Raw genomic sequence first — 15,038 nt, forward strand, 5'->3', positions numbered from 1 at the left:
AAAAACAGTTTTATCTATATATAATAGAAGATATTAATTTCAACGTTAACGCTTCATTTTTGTGTATTTATTAGAATGGTAAGTTACATAAAATTTAGATTTACATAAAAATTGTATGATTTGGTCATGAAATGTACTATGAATATTTTGATTCCCTGCAGTAAATTATAATTATACTGATCAAAAGCAATTTAGCGCTAAGTTAGACATGTGAAATCCTTTAAAGAAAAAAATGTGTATGGATATGAAGAAAAAAAGTGGCACTTGACATTATTGTATTATCCACATCTAACGCCAACCGATGACTATTAAAAGTCGTTTTGATAGTTCATGGAAGTGTATGTTTCCCCATCTTCTCGTTGACTAAATCTAAATGACTCGAAAACTAAAAATGTTCATCTTCCTTTAACCCTCGCAAAGGACACGTGACAAAACTCTGCGTAATTGGAATGATACATACATCGATTAATCATATAAGTACATAGCTAAAATCGAATATATAAGAAAGAAAAAAACTGAAGTTTGATCTTTCAGATTCAGCTATACAAAATTTGTATGGTTTATTTTTATTATTTGTCTTGATAAAGAAAAAAAAAACAATTTTAAATATGAATGGATAGAACACGGGCCGCTCATGCTATTTAGCTGTCGATGGCATCTTCTGAAAAAGGGGGACGAACCATTTTCACCGTCTTGAAGTTCAATAAATTACTATTATTAAAGAGACAAATTGGTTGCTTTTAGATCCATTCTAAAGATAAAAACATTTTATATAGCAAACTTTATATATCAACTCTAAGCATTAGCAATTTCTTATAATAAAACATGGATGTATATGGGAAAATGTCTTTAATCAATTGGTTATAGCACAACTTGTGCGATCGATTCCACCAAAATTCGATTACTCTATGTAGTATAGATTTGCTATGAATCAGACCTTGTCGATTTAATATGAAATTCTTACTAATTTCGTATGTGAATAATGTGTGTGCTGCTAATGAATCGATCAATTATGTTTTCTTTTCTTTTGTTCCTCTTACATACCATATCTAATTTTCTACTGTTGATTTGGCTATAATAAAGCCTTGAACAGTGGTGGATTTTGAAGTTGTTTTTGGTTTTAGTTGTAAGAAAAAAACAGCTATTCAAAATTCTGAAAAAGTAAATTTCCTAATAATGTAGTAGTAGTTAATATTAAGGAAATATAAATAAATATAGTAATTAAAATAAGATGGGTAGGAAAGGGAAAGAAGACGAGGAGAGGAAGAAAAAAAGGGGGAGAGTGATGTGTTGTGTGTGGGATACTACTGATACTGTTGGTATATTCTCTTCTTCTCCACCGAATATATCTTTGCCTTTGCCCCCTTCCTTCGATGTGATACCTAACCACCACTCTCTCAATTCTCATCACACAACCAACCCCAAACCACCACAGCAAAAAAAAAAACAGAGCTGAGAGAACCCCGAAACAGAGTGCCTAAAAGTGTTCGTTTTTTTTTTTTTTTTGCAATGGTTTGGAGGTTTGTTAATGGCGTTATAGACTCTTGGGACTAAAAGGGAGAAGGAAGTAGTCTGTGCATTTTCTTGATTTCTCACTGTTTCTCCTCCGCTTTAGAGAGGAATAGGCGAGGAATTGAGATTTATAAAAAGGGCTTCTTTTTCTCGCGTTTGTGTATAAAGCCTGACGCTTCTCTCATGGTACGTTCCTCCTTGTTTCATCAATCTCTTGTTATTAACCTTGCGAATTAAGATAAAGGGTCTTCTCAAAGTTCGTAACTTTTACTGTCTTTTTCAAGCATGGTTTACTTAGAAAGTAGAAAGCTAAGACCTTTGTGATTCTCCCTGTATTTTGGAGATGATGACCCTTTAAATTACCAAACTTGTTTCATGCTTTCTTCTTTCAAATGAATCTTTGTTTAATCGTAGCTTTCTACATACAGCCTTGGTTTAGATTTTGTTTTGACAAACCTTTTACATCCAAAATAATTGAAGCTGATCCGGATTGGAGATATCATGGATTTGTGTGTTCACTCTGTTTTACTTTAGTCTCCATGCTTTTTTCCCGAATGGTCAAGTCCAACTTTGTCCTTCTTCTGTTTACAATGAAGTAATCTCTCTTAGGCTGAATGATTGCTCTGATCATGGCTTTCTGAGCTCTAAGAAGCATTCATTGTCTCTCTTCTGTCTTCTCTTCTTGCTCTCAGATTCTAAATAAGAAACAAATGACACTTTTGCAGGTTCGATGGAAATTCTTGAGTGATGGAGGCAAATCTAGTTTACATCACATGAGCAATTAACGACATGTCATCATGATGGTCTCACTATCGCATTGGTGGGAATATGCGTGAATGATTTGTCAAGACACCGATCTTTTTGCCTCACTTCGTTTTTCATTTGTGTGAACTCTATCTTGTTTCCTCTATATACTTTGGATCCTAGCTCCTTTAGGGCAAATCTCCTTTGGCAAAAGTTAAAATTAAGCAGCAGTAGCAGAAGTGAAGTTTCTCCCATTAGGTGCCTTTGATACAAGTTACTTCACTTTGGAGACTTCAACTTTAAGCCTTTCAAGTTTTCTTTGAGGTTTGAAGCTCCACCCTCATTCTAGGGCATATCTCCTTTGGCAATTGGAACTCCAATCACATATTGGATTCCCCTTTGAAGTTTATCCAACTGGAAACTTCAGTCCATTCGTTGGGCATATCTCCTTTGGCATTTCAGAGTCCTCAGTTGGCTCACCTTATCTCCAGTTCGAGCAAATCTCCTTTGGCATTATCCGAGTCCACAGTTGGCTCTAGTTTGAGCAAATCTCCTTTGGCATTATCCGAGTCCACAGTTGGCTCTAGTTCGAGCAAATCTCCTTTGGCATTATCCGAGTCTTACAGTTGACTCCTATTATCTTTATCTTAGTCGACCAGATCTCATCACGGTCTGTAGTTTCAGTAGACCTTTGCTGTTAGTCCATATCAGTCATCTTACGCGCCTATAAACGTAAGTGGATTGGTTAAGAAAGACTGCACGGAAGCATTTCTCATCAAGGTCAGAGCAATTCAATTTTTTTTTTTTTAATATGGCTGTCAGCAATTCTTATATCATTTGTTCTGTTTGGTATTTTGAGCACTTGACCAAAATCCAGTTTCATGGCAGGCATCTAAACTATGGATCTTACTGACTCTGATTGGGATAGCTCCAGCGACAGTGGTAGCAGTGAACACGAAGAAGTTGAGTTTTCTTATGGTGTACGAGCTCAGAACATTTTCTCAAACCTTGAAGAGACCATTGGAAAAATCGATGAGTTCTTGTCCTTCGAGAGGGGATTTATGTATGGTGACATTGTGCGGTCCACAACTGAAGCATCAGGACAGAGTGGCAGGGCTATCAACATTGACATGTTTGTCAACCTCGAGAGTACTCATGGTAAGATCATAAAGGAAGTTGATACCAAGAGGCTTCAAAAGTTGCGTTCTATCTCACTCTGTGATTATGTGATTAACGGACCTTGGCTTGGAAGGGTTGACAAAATAGTTGAGCGTGTCTCTGTCACCCTCGACGACGGTTCCAATTATGAGGTCCTTGTAAGCGATCAAGATAAACTTGTGGCCATTCCCCCAAATTTGCTCGAGGATTCTCTGTATTCTTATTACCCAGGGCAAAGAGTTCAGGTAAAGCTGGCACATGCTCCCAGATCAACAACATGGTTATGCGGGAACTGGAGGGAGAACCAGGTTATGGGAACTGTTTGCGCTGTAGAAGCAGGACTTGTCTATGTCGATTGGGTTGCCTCCATCGTAATGGGTGGTGATCGGAATTTAACTGCACCTCAAGCTTTGCAGAATCCTGAGACGTTAACTTTGTTACCTTGTGTTTCTCATGCAAGTTGGCAGCTTGGTGACTGGTGTATACTCCCTAGCTCTTCTCACTCTGATACAGCAGAGCGACAAACTCCATATGTGGCTGCCTACAATCCCAACGAATGCCATAAGACATTCCAAAAAGGGTTTAACAGAAATATTCAGAGCTCAAGCTTGGATGAGCTTTTTGTTATTACGAAGACAAAGATGAAGGTTGATGTTATGTGGCAAGATGGTAGCTGCAGTCTGGGAGTTGATTCCCAACAGCTGCTTCCTGTTGGTGCTGTTAATGCTCATGATTTTTGGCCCGAACAGTTTGTTGTGGAAAAGGAAACCTGCAACAGCACAAAATGGGGAGTTGTGAAGGCTGTTAATGCAAAGGAACAAACTGTGAAGGTACAATGGACAACACAGGTGGAGAAAGAAGCAACAGGTTGTGTTAATGAGCAGATGGAGGAAATGGTCAGTTCTTATGAACTGCTTGAACACCCTGATTTTGGATTCTGTTTCAGCGATGTGGTGGTCAGGTTACTTCCACAAGGAAAAACTGATTCAAATGCAGATAAAATCGTCGCTACAGAGACCAAACACCTACTTACAGAGAGTGACTACAGTGGTGCATATTATTTGTCAAGTATTGGTGTTGTTACAGGTTTTAAAAATGGTGCCGTGGAGGTGAAATGGGCCAATGGTTCTACTAGTAAGGTATGTATTATACTACTTATACTACTCAAAGAATTCTCAGTTTACAATCAACGTTTATATGCTGAAAAGTTTACTCCATTGAAGTAGCAGTAAGTTATATATATGCTGTGAAACAAATTCTCTTGAATATATATTTTTCAGGTTGCACCATGTGAAATTTGGAGGATGGAAAGGTCTGAATTTTCCAACTCTGGCAGTATAAATTCGGAAGGCACTGTTCAAGATCTAAGTCAGAAGATTAGTCAATCAGATGAAGCATCTTCAAACCATCAGGAAACGGTAAATCACTAACTCATATTTTTTTGGGTGTCCTAGAATATATTAGTTTATTGCCAGCAGTGGACTTTATTCTATATCCTTGGTGACTTATATGATGCATGTATGTTCAGGGTCTGGTGAAGCTCTACAGTGTTGGTGAAGGCCGCAACAAGAACATTGCGGAATGTAGTTCATTTTTCCTTCCAAAAGCTGCCATTGGATTTATCACAAACCTTGCATCAAGCCTTTTCGGTTCTCAGAGTTCCACTTCGCATTCACGTTGCAATGATTCTGAAGATCAAAGTGACTCTGAGGTCCTTGTTCAAGAAGTAACAGAATCATATGACATCTCTGAATCAAATTCAGGTGAAGTGGATATGGCCACGATGGTCAACTTACCTACTGAAGGAAAAGAAATTACCAAGACACTGGACTCAACTCTTCTAGAGAGCAGCAGGGAACTTGTGAGATTTAGACAGTTTGATATGGTTAACGACTGCTCGGATCATCGTTTCCTTTCTTTGGATAATGGGTTGGCACAATCTCAGGTATGGGACCAATACTTAACATTCTTTTAGTACTCAATATAGCTAAATAACACTTTTTACTGAATCACTTCTAATATAGTTCACGAAGAGTTGGGTGAAGAATGTCCAGCAAGAATGGAGCAATTTGGAGGCAAATCTTCCCGGTTAGTTCTTTTCTTACTTATTATATATTCTCTATGCAGGGTTTTTTGCTTTGGCCAAATGATGGTTTACAGTTATGGTATGTTCTGATGTTGTGATCGGTTATAAACTCACTGAATTTCAATTTTTGTGATGAACAGACACAATATACGTGCGTGTGTATGAGGAAAGGATGGACCTACTGCGTGCAGCCCTAGTTGGTGCCCCTGGAACACCATACCACGATGGACTTTTCTTTTTCGACATTATGCTTCCACCTCAATATCCTCATGTGCCACCAGTGAGTTTTTTCACTGCTTTAACTTCTGTTTCTTGCCGACTCCAGATTTATAGCACTATCATGTGATCGAAAATGCAACTCTTGGTCGTTTAAAAGTGTTATGTGGACTTAAAAAAATGACATTGTTAATTTTTTTTCTCCCTCTATGAATACAGATGGTACAGTATCATTCAGGTGGGATGCGACTAAATCCTAACCTGTACGAGTCAGGAAAAGTCTGCCTGAGTCTGCTGAATACATGGAATGGCTCTGGCACTGAAGTATGGAACCCGGGGAGCTCCTCCATCCTTCAAGTTCTTCTTTCATTTCAGGCTCTTGTTCTGAATGAGAAGCCTTACTTTAACGAAGCTGGCTATGATAAGCAGCTGGGACGAGCTGAGGGAGAGAAAAACTCAGTGAGTTACAATGAGAATGCATTCCTCATCACTTGCAAATCCATGATCTCATTACTCCGCAAGCGCCCAAAGGTATGCTTCTGTTGCAACTTGCAACAATTCAACCCAAAATGAAAATTACCAGAAGAGGCCTTTTTTAATCAACTCTGTGATCTTGCATTGTAGCATTTTGAGGTGCTTGTGAAGGATCACTTCACAAAACGGGCCCAGCATGTTCTGGCTGCGTGCAAGTCTTATATGGAAGGTGTCCCTGTAGGATCATCAGTGAACATGCACGAAAGCTCAACCACAAATTCCACCGGTTTCAAGATCATGCTCTCCAAACTCTACCCAAAACTTGTGGAAGCATTCTCAGAGATTGGAGTTGATTGCGGCCAAGAGGATTGAACTGGAATCATAAAGGTCGGTTATGTTCTGATGTCATATCATCTTCCTAACATCCAATAGTTGCTGTATAATATCAGTTTGCGAGGTGGGTAATACCTTCCCCATGTAGAATATGTTTTGTACTTCAAGGTGTGAGAATAAAACTGCTGTAAAATAGGCTCATCTTGTATGATAATCTCATCTTGTATAATATCCAAGGGTTCTAGTTTTGCAAGAACTATGTACCATATTGTATAATAAAAATTAAACACTCGTGTTTGTGTGTATGTTGTCGTCCTTACCAATAGTCCAGACATGAACAAGAACCATTTTGAAAATGGTGGAACCGAAGCTTATCTCGCACTATGATCTGCCTATTGGATACAATAGAAATGTACTTGAAAGCAGAATGACAATCTTCACAGATGCGCAGATTCTTAACAACTGTGATGGCCACATCTACAGTTTTTAACAACCCGAATGCTACAGCCAGCTTCTCGCTGTGGTATCTTAGTGCGAACTCCTTTTCCTCTTCCTCTACTTGGTGCATCACTTCTTCAGAAACTGGTGCATACCCAATTTCCTTGCACCGGCTCATCAAAGTTTCCAGATACTGATAAATTTCTTTAGTCTCTTTATGAGAGTCATCACCCATACTGAACATATATGTCTTGTTTTCGACTTCAACTACACTATAGCCGACCTGTTTTCTAATGTTACTCCTCATCATTCCATCTCTTATCTGTGATACTTCATCTGTTTTGCCACTCAAGGCATATATATTTGAGAGCATGACATGATGACCGGGGTTTTCTGGCTCAAGAGCTATGAGACGCTTGGCGATTTCAACCCCGAGATCATAGTTCCTGTGCATCTTGCAAGCTCCAAGCATCGCTGTCCACAACGCTGGAGCAATTGATTCCCCTGTAGCATCGAGTTGATGTATGAATCTATAAGCTTCGTCAAGAAATCCAGCCCGCCCAAGCATATCTACTATACAAACATGATGTTCCAATCCTGGGATCAATCCATAGCTCTCGGTCATTCTCTTGTAGACTGAACGTCCTTCCTCAACAAGTCCAGCATGAGCACAGGCCGATAAAACAGCAACAAATGTTACGTTGTTAGGGACAGGACCATAATCATCTTCCATCTTATCAAATAGTTCTACTGCTTGTTTGCCATTGCCATGAGTACCATAAGCAGAGATCATAGCCGTCCAAGCAGCTACATTAGTTTCCTTCATCTTGTCAAATACTTCCCGGGCTTTCTCAACATCACCGCACCTAGAATACAAGTTAATCAACGCAGTACCAAGTTTTACATTCAGGTCAAGACCCTCACGGACAATGTACTGATGCACCCAAGAGCCTAAACCAATGGCACCAGTTTGTGCACAGGCTGAGAGAAGGCTCACAAACGTAGCTGAATCCGGTTCAATCCCTGATTGTCGCATCTGGTAGAACACCCGAATCGCATCTTCAGCCATCCCATTTTGCTCCAACCCAGAAACCAACGAATTCCACGCCACAATGGACTTCTCAGGCATTATATCGAACACTTGGCGTGCAGCTTTCACATCACCGCACTTTGAGTAGAAAGTAACAAAAGCAGCCTGAACATAAGCATCCAAACCAAACCCAGTAACCACAGCATGACAATGAACCCCTTTTCCGATTCTCAAGGCACAGAGATCAGCGCAGGACTTGACAACGGAGGTGAAAGTGTAGTTAGTCGGAGAGACGTTAGAAGATATCATACGACGGTAGTAAGAAACGCAATGCAAAGGTAGACGAAGTTTGGAAGTGGATTTGATGACTGAATTAAAGAGGAAGTCATCGGGAAGAGGAACAGAGAGGAAGAGAAGGTGAGTATAAGCGATGGCTCGAGCGGAACAAGCTAAAGTGATGAGCTTTGTCAAGAGACTACGGCTACGACCGTAACCCGTTACAATGAGGTGAGCATGAACCTGTTGAAGTTGCTTTACACGAGGACCTGCTCGAACTATAGCTTCGTATGCAGCAGAGTTCGCTGCCATTGAAAACTTATTAGATTCATGAAAATTACTGTCATCTCAGTGAAAAAAACAAAATCTTCAGATTCGGTCTGGTTCAGAACCGGATGAGTCTGCGGGATCACACCGGTTTGCAAAATTAGTGATGAACTTGTCCGGTTAAATAGTAAAGGCTAGTATAAAATTTTGTAGGGTTTATGAAATAATCACGATACAATTACTGGCTAGACACTAGCAAAGCAAATCCAGTGGGAGGTGCTGGAAGGGTTTGCTCAGCAAAAACAAAATAATAAAATATTTAAAAGAAGGTGAGAGAGTCAGAACCGTTGCTCAATGGAGCAACTTGAGAAAAGTTGCTAACCATGTATCTAATACGTGTTGAGTTATTATTGGTTTAACTTTTTATTTTTCATTTTTCATTTAAATAAATAATTAAAAATAATAAAATATTATATTTGAGCAACTTAATATATTTCTATCCATTGGACATGACCTAATGGTCTTAGCTACCAAAGGCTAAGTGCATCCAAGAACTAAATGGCTAAAGCTGCTATATACGTATAATTGAAATAGCAAAGACACCCAAAAAACATATAATAGACCATTCTCATTGGACTGGTTCTCTCCATCGAAATGAATCTATCGTGCCAAACACTAAACAGTATTTGAAACATATCTCCTAAACTAAAGTAAAAGAAGTACAAAACAAACTATGAGACAAATTCTTCCAAATAGTATTATAGCAATATATGTTTGATAAGAGATAAGACAGCTGCCAAAGACTTAATGATGCTTCGTCATTTATCTTCTTCTGCAACTTGATGACCAGTTTGATCTAGAAACTAGAAAGTGACGATTGCTAATTTGTTGTTTTTATGGATCTAGTATGTAGTTAAGGGAATTTTATTTACCCACATGGGCACAATCGAATACCACTTAGGATCATAATTTAAATATGAAACTGACACATTGTTTTATTGTTGTTTTATATTGTGGTATAACTTTAAAAAATGGTGGAAGTAGCTGAAAAGTTAGGGAAATATCTCCCAGTATGTTATACCATCTCAATTTTTTGGTATGAAGGTTAAGAGGAATATGAATACAGTTCCTAAACTCTAACTAAAGGAGAAGAAAGGTTTTGTCAAAAATGGTTTGTCATTAAAAAAAAACAAAATTAAGTGAGTATAAAATCAAAATTTCTTTTAGGGGGTAAGTTAGTGGTAGATTATCCAAGTCATTTAATGGATATAGAACTGACACTTAGGAAAATAAAATTCACTAAAATAACTTTTTATGTAGGGATGTCGTTCTCTTCATAATATGATCGATCTCATAGCAAATCATTGGTTTGTAAAATGGATAACTGAAGTGGAGTTAATGTTGTTTGTTCCAGACCTTTGATTTATTAAAATTATAATAAAATATGCTATCTAAATATATAATAGAACAAATAGTGGAAAGTGTCACATAAATAGTATTTTTGACAGAAAAAAAAAATACGAATGAATCGGTCTTTCTCTTGATCTGATCTCTTCTCTTCACTGATTTTTAGTTTGGATCAATTATATTATCGACTTGTCAATATCAAAGTTCCATAAAAAGCATATAAGCGACAAAGTCTACCAGTCTTTCTTTTACCAATTTAAGAACATAGTTTTGTACACGATCTAAAATGTATTATTGTTTTCGCAATTATACAGAATGAAACAGCAATTGCTCACTAAGTCACTAACACAAAACTCACTACTTCAGACAATTACAAACGACAACCGTTTTTTTTTTCTTTTTTTTTTTTTTAAATTTAAATTTGGTAGATTACAACATATTACAAAAAAGGTGTGTAAATGATAAATGCATTGTACGAAAAATATCTAAAACTTTTAAATTTCTACAATGATTTAGAAGGTGAATATATTATATATATAGAGAGAAAAACAAAAGTTTGGGGAAAAAGGTCATCACTATCGTGGAGACGAAAAAGAACAGGTATACATTAATGCAAAATAATGGCCAACCTTAGTCCGCCCACTAGTGTGTATATAAGCCTTACCATATTCTTTCTACCTGAAGTCTGAACACTTTCTTTGATGCGACACCAGACACGCCAATTCTAAACAAGCACATAATTAGCTGAGGCGTAAGAAGAAAATGGTGAAGATGAAGAGCGTTCGTGTAATCATAAACTGTATGTTCCTAGCGATTGGAAATTGTGGAGGCCCTCTAATGATGCGTCTCTACTTCCACAACGGTGGCGAAAGGATCTGGTTCTCTAGCTTTCTCCAAACTGTAGGTTGTCCTCTTATCCTCTTCCCTCTTCTCTTCTCCTTCCTCCGCCGTCGTCGCCTTGTAGAACAAGAAAAGACTTCACTTTTCCTCATGAAACCTCCTCTCTTCATCGCCTCTGTCGTCGCTGGTCTGCTCATGGGCTTTGACAATTACCTTTACTCCTATGGATTAGCTTATATCCCTGTTTCAACTGCGTCTTTGATCATCTCCGCTCAGCTAGGTTTCACTGCTCTGTTTGCCTTTTTCATGGTGAGGCAAAAGTTCACACCTTTCACTATAAACGCCATTGTTTTGCTCACTGTTGGTGCCGTAGTCCTTGCCATTAACTCCGATAGCGACAAGCTTGCGAACGAGACACACAAGGAGTACGTTGTTGGGTTCCTTATGACCGTTGGTGCAGCTCTTCTCTACGCGTTTATATTGCCTCTTGTGGAGCTTAGTTACAAGAAATCTCGTCAAGGAGTCACGTATACGCTCGTGCTCGAGTTCCAGATGGTCTTGTGCTTTGCTGCCACTTGTTTTTGCCTCGTGGGGATGCTAGTTGCTGGCGATTTCAAGGTACAATATGAGCTCTTGATCAAAAACGAAGATCCTTGCGTTAAGTTTTGACTTTTTAAACCAAGAGGAGGGTACCTCTGAATTGTTTATGAAACCCTAAAAGGAAGATGTTTAGGAGGAAAGCTTGCATTTTTTATGCATTTTCTAATCAAGAATTGGGATCTTTGAATTTATTGGCAGGTGATAGCAAGAGAGGCAAGAGATTTTAAGCTTGGAGAGTCTTTGTACTATGTGGTGGTTGTGTTCACGGCCGTGATCTGGCAAGCGTTTTTCGTGGGAGCTATTGGGTTGATCTTCTGTGTATCGTCTCTGGTCTCTGGAATTATGGTTAGTGCTCTGCTTCCGGTGACGGTGGTCTTGGCTGTCATTTGCTTCCAGGAGAAGTTTCAGGCGGGGAAAGGTGTCGCTTTGGCTCTCTCCCTCTGGGGATCCGTCTCTTACTTCTATGGACAGTTTAAATCCGATGAGAAGATTAAGGCTCGGGAGACACAGGAGACGCAACTGTCTCAGCTTCCACTTACTGATTCTGTAGCTTAAAAAGCACATGACATGTTACAGTTTGTTTGTATTAATGATGTCTGTAAAAATCAACAAAGTCAATTTTCTTTGATCTGTGAGTTGCTGATAGAATCAAAGATGTGCTGTATAAGCACTTGAGCTGAAATCTTTTAAGCAATATGTCATTTGACGAACTGGTCCAGGATTACACTTCACACGTTTTATTTTTCAGACGTTTTATTTTTAATACAGAGGTTGTTGAAATGTAAAGGAAACCAATACTACAAACTACAAAGCCATTGACCGACCCCGCTGGACAGCTTACGAGACGTCGAGATATCAGTTCCTTGTGCTGTTTTTCAACCATTCTAGATACTTGTCGCTCCCACCAGTGATGGGCAATGCAATTACTTCTGGCACACTAGGGAAAGAAGTAAACCATGTTTATCAACTTACCGTTATGTGATTACTAAGGAAAAGGCAAGGCAGTCGCATTACTCGATAGAACAATGCTTACTCGTATTCGTGATTTGCATTGACGTGCTCGGTTAGAGACTCTAGAAGGGATTGCCTTGTTTTGATTATCAGGAGCTCCTCGGAATCACTCTGAACCTGAAGCCAAAAGGTTTGAGATCAGCTAGCATAAATAGCCCAGATTCAAGATGAACAATGCTCCAAGCAAAATAAAGGTTGTATACAGCAGGTGATACAGACTACGAATTAAGTTTTGTCTCGGTCTTTTATGGATATAAAGAGGGTTTAATCATCATTTGGGATAAAAAATATTCTGCAGAAAGATTTTCATGTATTGATCCCTACTTACCTTTCCCTCCCACTCGTATACCGATTCAACGCCTGCATCCAATGAAACAAACATAAACATCTTCTAGTGACTCTGAACTAGTAGTATTCAAAACCACAGAACAATGCCAGCAAACAAAGAAGCCAGAGCTATATCGACAGATTACAAAGCATGGGCAGAGCATGAAACGACTAAATATAGCTTCTAGTCTTTCTGGATTCTGACCACCAAGTGGTTGGTTATTAGGCTAGCAAATAAGATTTCTACAAAATCTTGCTGGCAGATTTCATCTGTTTTACTCAACAAACTGAAGTTCAGACTGGAAACAAAGGCGCAAGAGGGTAACACAAGAAAAAGGGAAGTACCAGGCACAGGCTGCAAGCTTTTCTTGGACTATACTGTTAGCCAACTTCTTCCCTGCCAATGTAACAAACATTGTGACGTGTCGATCAATCGAGAAACTAAAAAAAGAAAAAACCAAAAGCAAACCTGCTTCTCTGTTAGGAACAGTGACATAAACAACAATGCTGGGCACAGTTTTGCTGCTCTCCTCCATTTTGATCGACGAAGAAGAAGCCTTACTGCTAAACTTAGACCTACAATTTCCAATTTCATCAGTTTAACTCTAAAAAAAAAAAAAAAAAACTTTAACAAAAACAAATCGAAAGGCTCTAACCTAAAGAGAGAGAAGGAGTGTGCAGAACCAGATTTGAAGGAAGACGAAGAGATAGAGAGAGTTGAAAGCACGCAAAACGCACCGACGAACGGGAAACACCGTCGAGATCCGATTAACGCCGATGATACTCTTGTGCTCAGAGACGAGGCCATCAACGGGTGTTGTTTATCTCAACGAAAGGTTTCTGAAAGATGATAAATGTCCTAAATTGTAATAAATTAATAGTTTTGGGGTCTAAATGTAATTTTCAGTAAATAGAAAAATTGATTCTTTTATCTGCTCAAGTTTCTCTAATAAGTGGGGGAGAGGAGAGAATTGTGAACTGAGGGAAGCTCTCGGAATCGTTTTGTTCGCAGTGGAGGATGTGGTGTTACGATTGGGGAGACGGTCATGGCTCTGACTTCTTCGATTTCGATTTCGAGAACTTCAAGGTAACACAACCAAATTCGAGACTTTATTTGGTTTTAAATTGTTAAAAGTTTCGGTTTTTTTACTTTTGGGGTGAATTGGGTTGGGTGGGGTGTTGCAGGATCACTACAAAGTTCTTGAATTGAACTGTGACGCTTCTGATGATGAGATTCGTTCCAGCTTTATTCGTCTTGCACTGGTTCCTTTCTCTTTCTTTCCCCCCTTGTAGTTTTCACCATTTCGTACAAAACTCTAGTTCTTCAGTAATGGCTGTTTGGCATTTTGTGTTTTGGTTGTGTTGCAGAAATGGCATCCGGACAAATTTAAAGAAGAGGATTCTGCTACTTCTAGGTTTCAAGAAATCAACGAGGCTTATCAAGGTTTTGCTCCTCGGCTCTTTAGTGATTGATTACTTGTAGATGTAGTTGTGTTTGACAACAGTTCCTTGTTAAAGTTGTCTGATTTGAAGTAGTAAACTTATAGAAATTGAGTGTTTAAAGTGAATTTTGTTTCATTGGACTTTGTTATATCTTCTTCTTCTTCTTCTAACTTTGTTATGCAAAATGTATAAAACTGAAGTAGATGTTTACTAGTCTCTCTAGTGGAAAGGAATCTGTTTTCATTTAGCCATTGGTTCTGTAATTGGTTTCGATCAACTTGAACTATAAAGATTGTGATCAATTTGTTCAACAGTACTGAGCGACCCATTTACAAGGAAGGAGTACGACAAGAAAAGGATGCGTCGTATCTACCAGCACAACACGGTAGACAAGAGTTACTAAGCTCATTCGAGAGAGCTCCGTTATACACTTTCAAAAGCTTCTAGGTTTCTTGATAAATCCCCTTTTAAATGTTTGTTGCAGGAACTATTGAATGAGTACAAGGAGCTCATACTGACTTGCAATGGCCTTGGGATGAAGCATTACCTTTGGTAAAAATTAGTAAATTAAGATTAGGTGATGATGATATGTAATCAGTTTGTATGATGATGAATTAGCATATGTAGCAGGGTTTGAGTTTAGGATCATCATCAGCATATTATTATTTAGCAGGGTTGAGTTTTGTTACTTGTGAGCGAAAGGGGCATCAATTAGACACTAAATCAAGTTTTTAGAGTCTCTGCTTTTCACATTATGATCAAATGGTTTTATTAGTCATCTCTCGATCAACCATTATATATGTGTCAGTTGCATAATACCAAAAGACTTCATCATGGAAAGTGATGATGAGTGAGCTGAGTCACTTACAAGTGAGT

At 38.6% G+C, this 15,038-nt stretch overlaps 3 protein-coding genes and 2 pseudogenes across 5 annotated transcripts; 3 read left to right on the plus strand and 2 right to left on the minus strand.

Annotated features, from left to right (window-relative positions):
• The first annotated feature begins 1,223 nt into the window (after positions 1 to 1,223).
• LOC104749488 (putative ubiquitin-conjugating enzyme E2 24) lies at positions 1,224 to 6,828 on the plus strand. Its single transcript, XM_087491433.1, has 9 exons — positions 1,224 to 1,698; positions 2,238 to 3,036; positions 3,145 to 4,553; positions 4,695 to 4,832; positions 4,943 to 5,359; positions 5,439 to 5,502; positions 5,641 to 5,780; positions 5,936 to 6,247; positions 6,341 to 6,828. Exons 3-9 carry the CDS (start codon positions 3,156 to 3,158, stop codon positions 6,560 to 6,562), a joined length of 2,691 nt encoding a protein of 896 aa, XP_087347559.1. The 5' UTR covers positions 1,224 to 1,698; positions 2,238 to 3,036; positions 3,145 to 3,155; the 3' UTR covers positions 6,563 to 6,828.
• LOC104749487 (pentatricopeptide repeat-containing protein At2g33760 pseudogene) lies at positions 6,730 to 8,823 on the minus strand (annotated as a pseudogene). The gene has a single exon (XR_015584485.1). The product of XR_015584485.1 is annotated as a pentatricopeptide repeat-containing protein At2g33760 pseudogene (transcript).
• A 1,661-nt stretch (positions 8,824 to 10,484) lies between these two features.
• On the plus strand, positions 10,485 to 12,091 carry LOC104749489 (purine permease 2-like). The gene is made up of 2 exons (XM_010471132.3): positions 10,485 to 11,399; positions 11,580 to 12,091. The coding sequence occupies exons 1-2, from the start codon at positions 10,704 to 10,706 to the stop codon at positions 11,934 to 11,936; spliced, it is 1,053 nt and encodes a 350-aa protein (XP_010469434.1). The 5' UTR covers positions 10,485 to 10,703; the 3' UTR covers positions 11,937 to 12,091.
• On the minus strand, positions 12,066 to 13,625 carry LOC104774584 (protein CutA, chloroplastic-like; annotated as a pseudogene). Its single transcript, XR_015584486.1, has 6 exons — positions 13,376 to 13,625; positions 13,189 to 13,295; positions 13,065 to 13,116; positions 12,721 to 12,790; positions 12,415 to 12,509; positions 12,066 to 12,318 (listed from the first exon to the last, which is right to left on the minus strand). The product of XR_015584486.1 is annotated as a protein CutA, chloroplastic-like (transcript).
• A 28-nt stretch (positions 13,626 to 13,653) lies between these two features.
• On the plus strand, positions 13,654 to 14,940 carry LOC104749492 (uncharacterized). Its single transcript, XM_010471134.3, has 5 exons — positions 13,654 to 13,806; positions 13,905 to 13,982; positions 14,088 to 14,163; positions 14,477 to 14,547; positions 14,647 to 14,940. Exons 1-5 carry the CDS (start codon positions 13,738 to 13,740, stop codon positions 14,716 to 14,718), a joined length of 366 nt encoding a protein of 121 aa, XP_010469436.1. The 5' UTR covers positions 13,654 to 13,737; the 3' UTR covers positions 14,719 to 14,940.
• Positions 14,941 to 15,038: the final 98 nt, after the last annotated feature.

This window comes from Camelina sativa, chromosome 16 (genome assembly GCF_030686135.1).
Source record: "Camelina sativa cultivar CO46 ecotype springtype chromosome 16, ASM3068613v1".
Taxonomy (NCBI): Eukaryota; Viridiplantae; Streptophyta; class Magnoliopsida; order Brassicales; family Brassicaceae; genus Camelina; species Camelina sativa.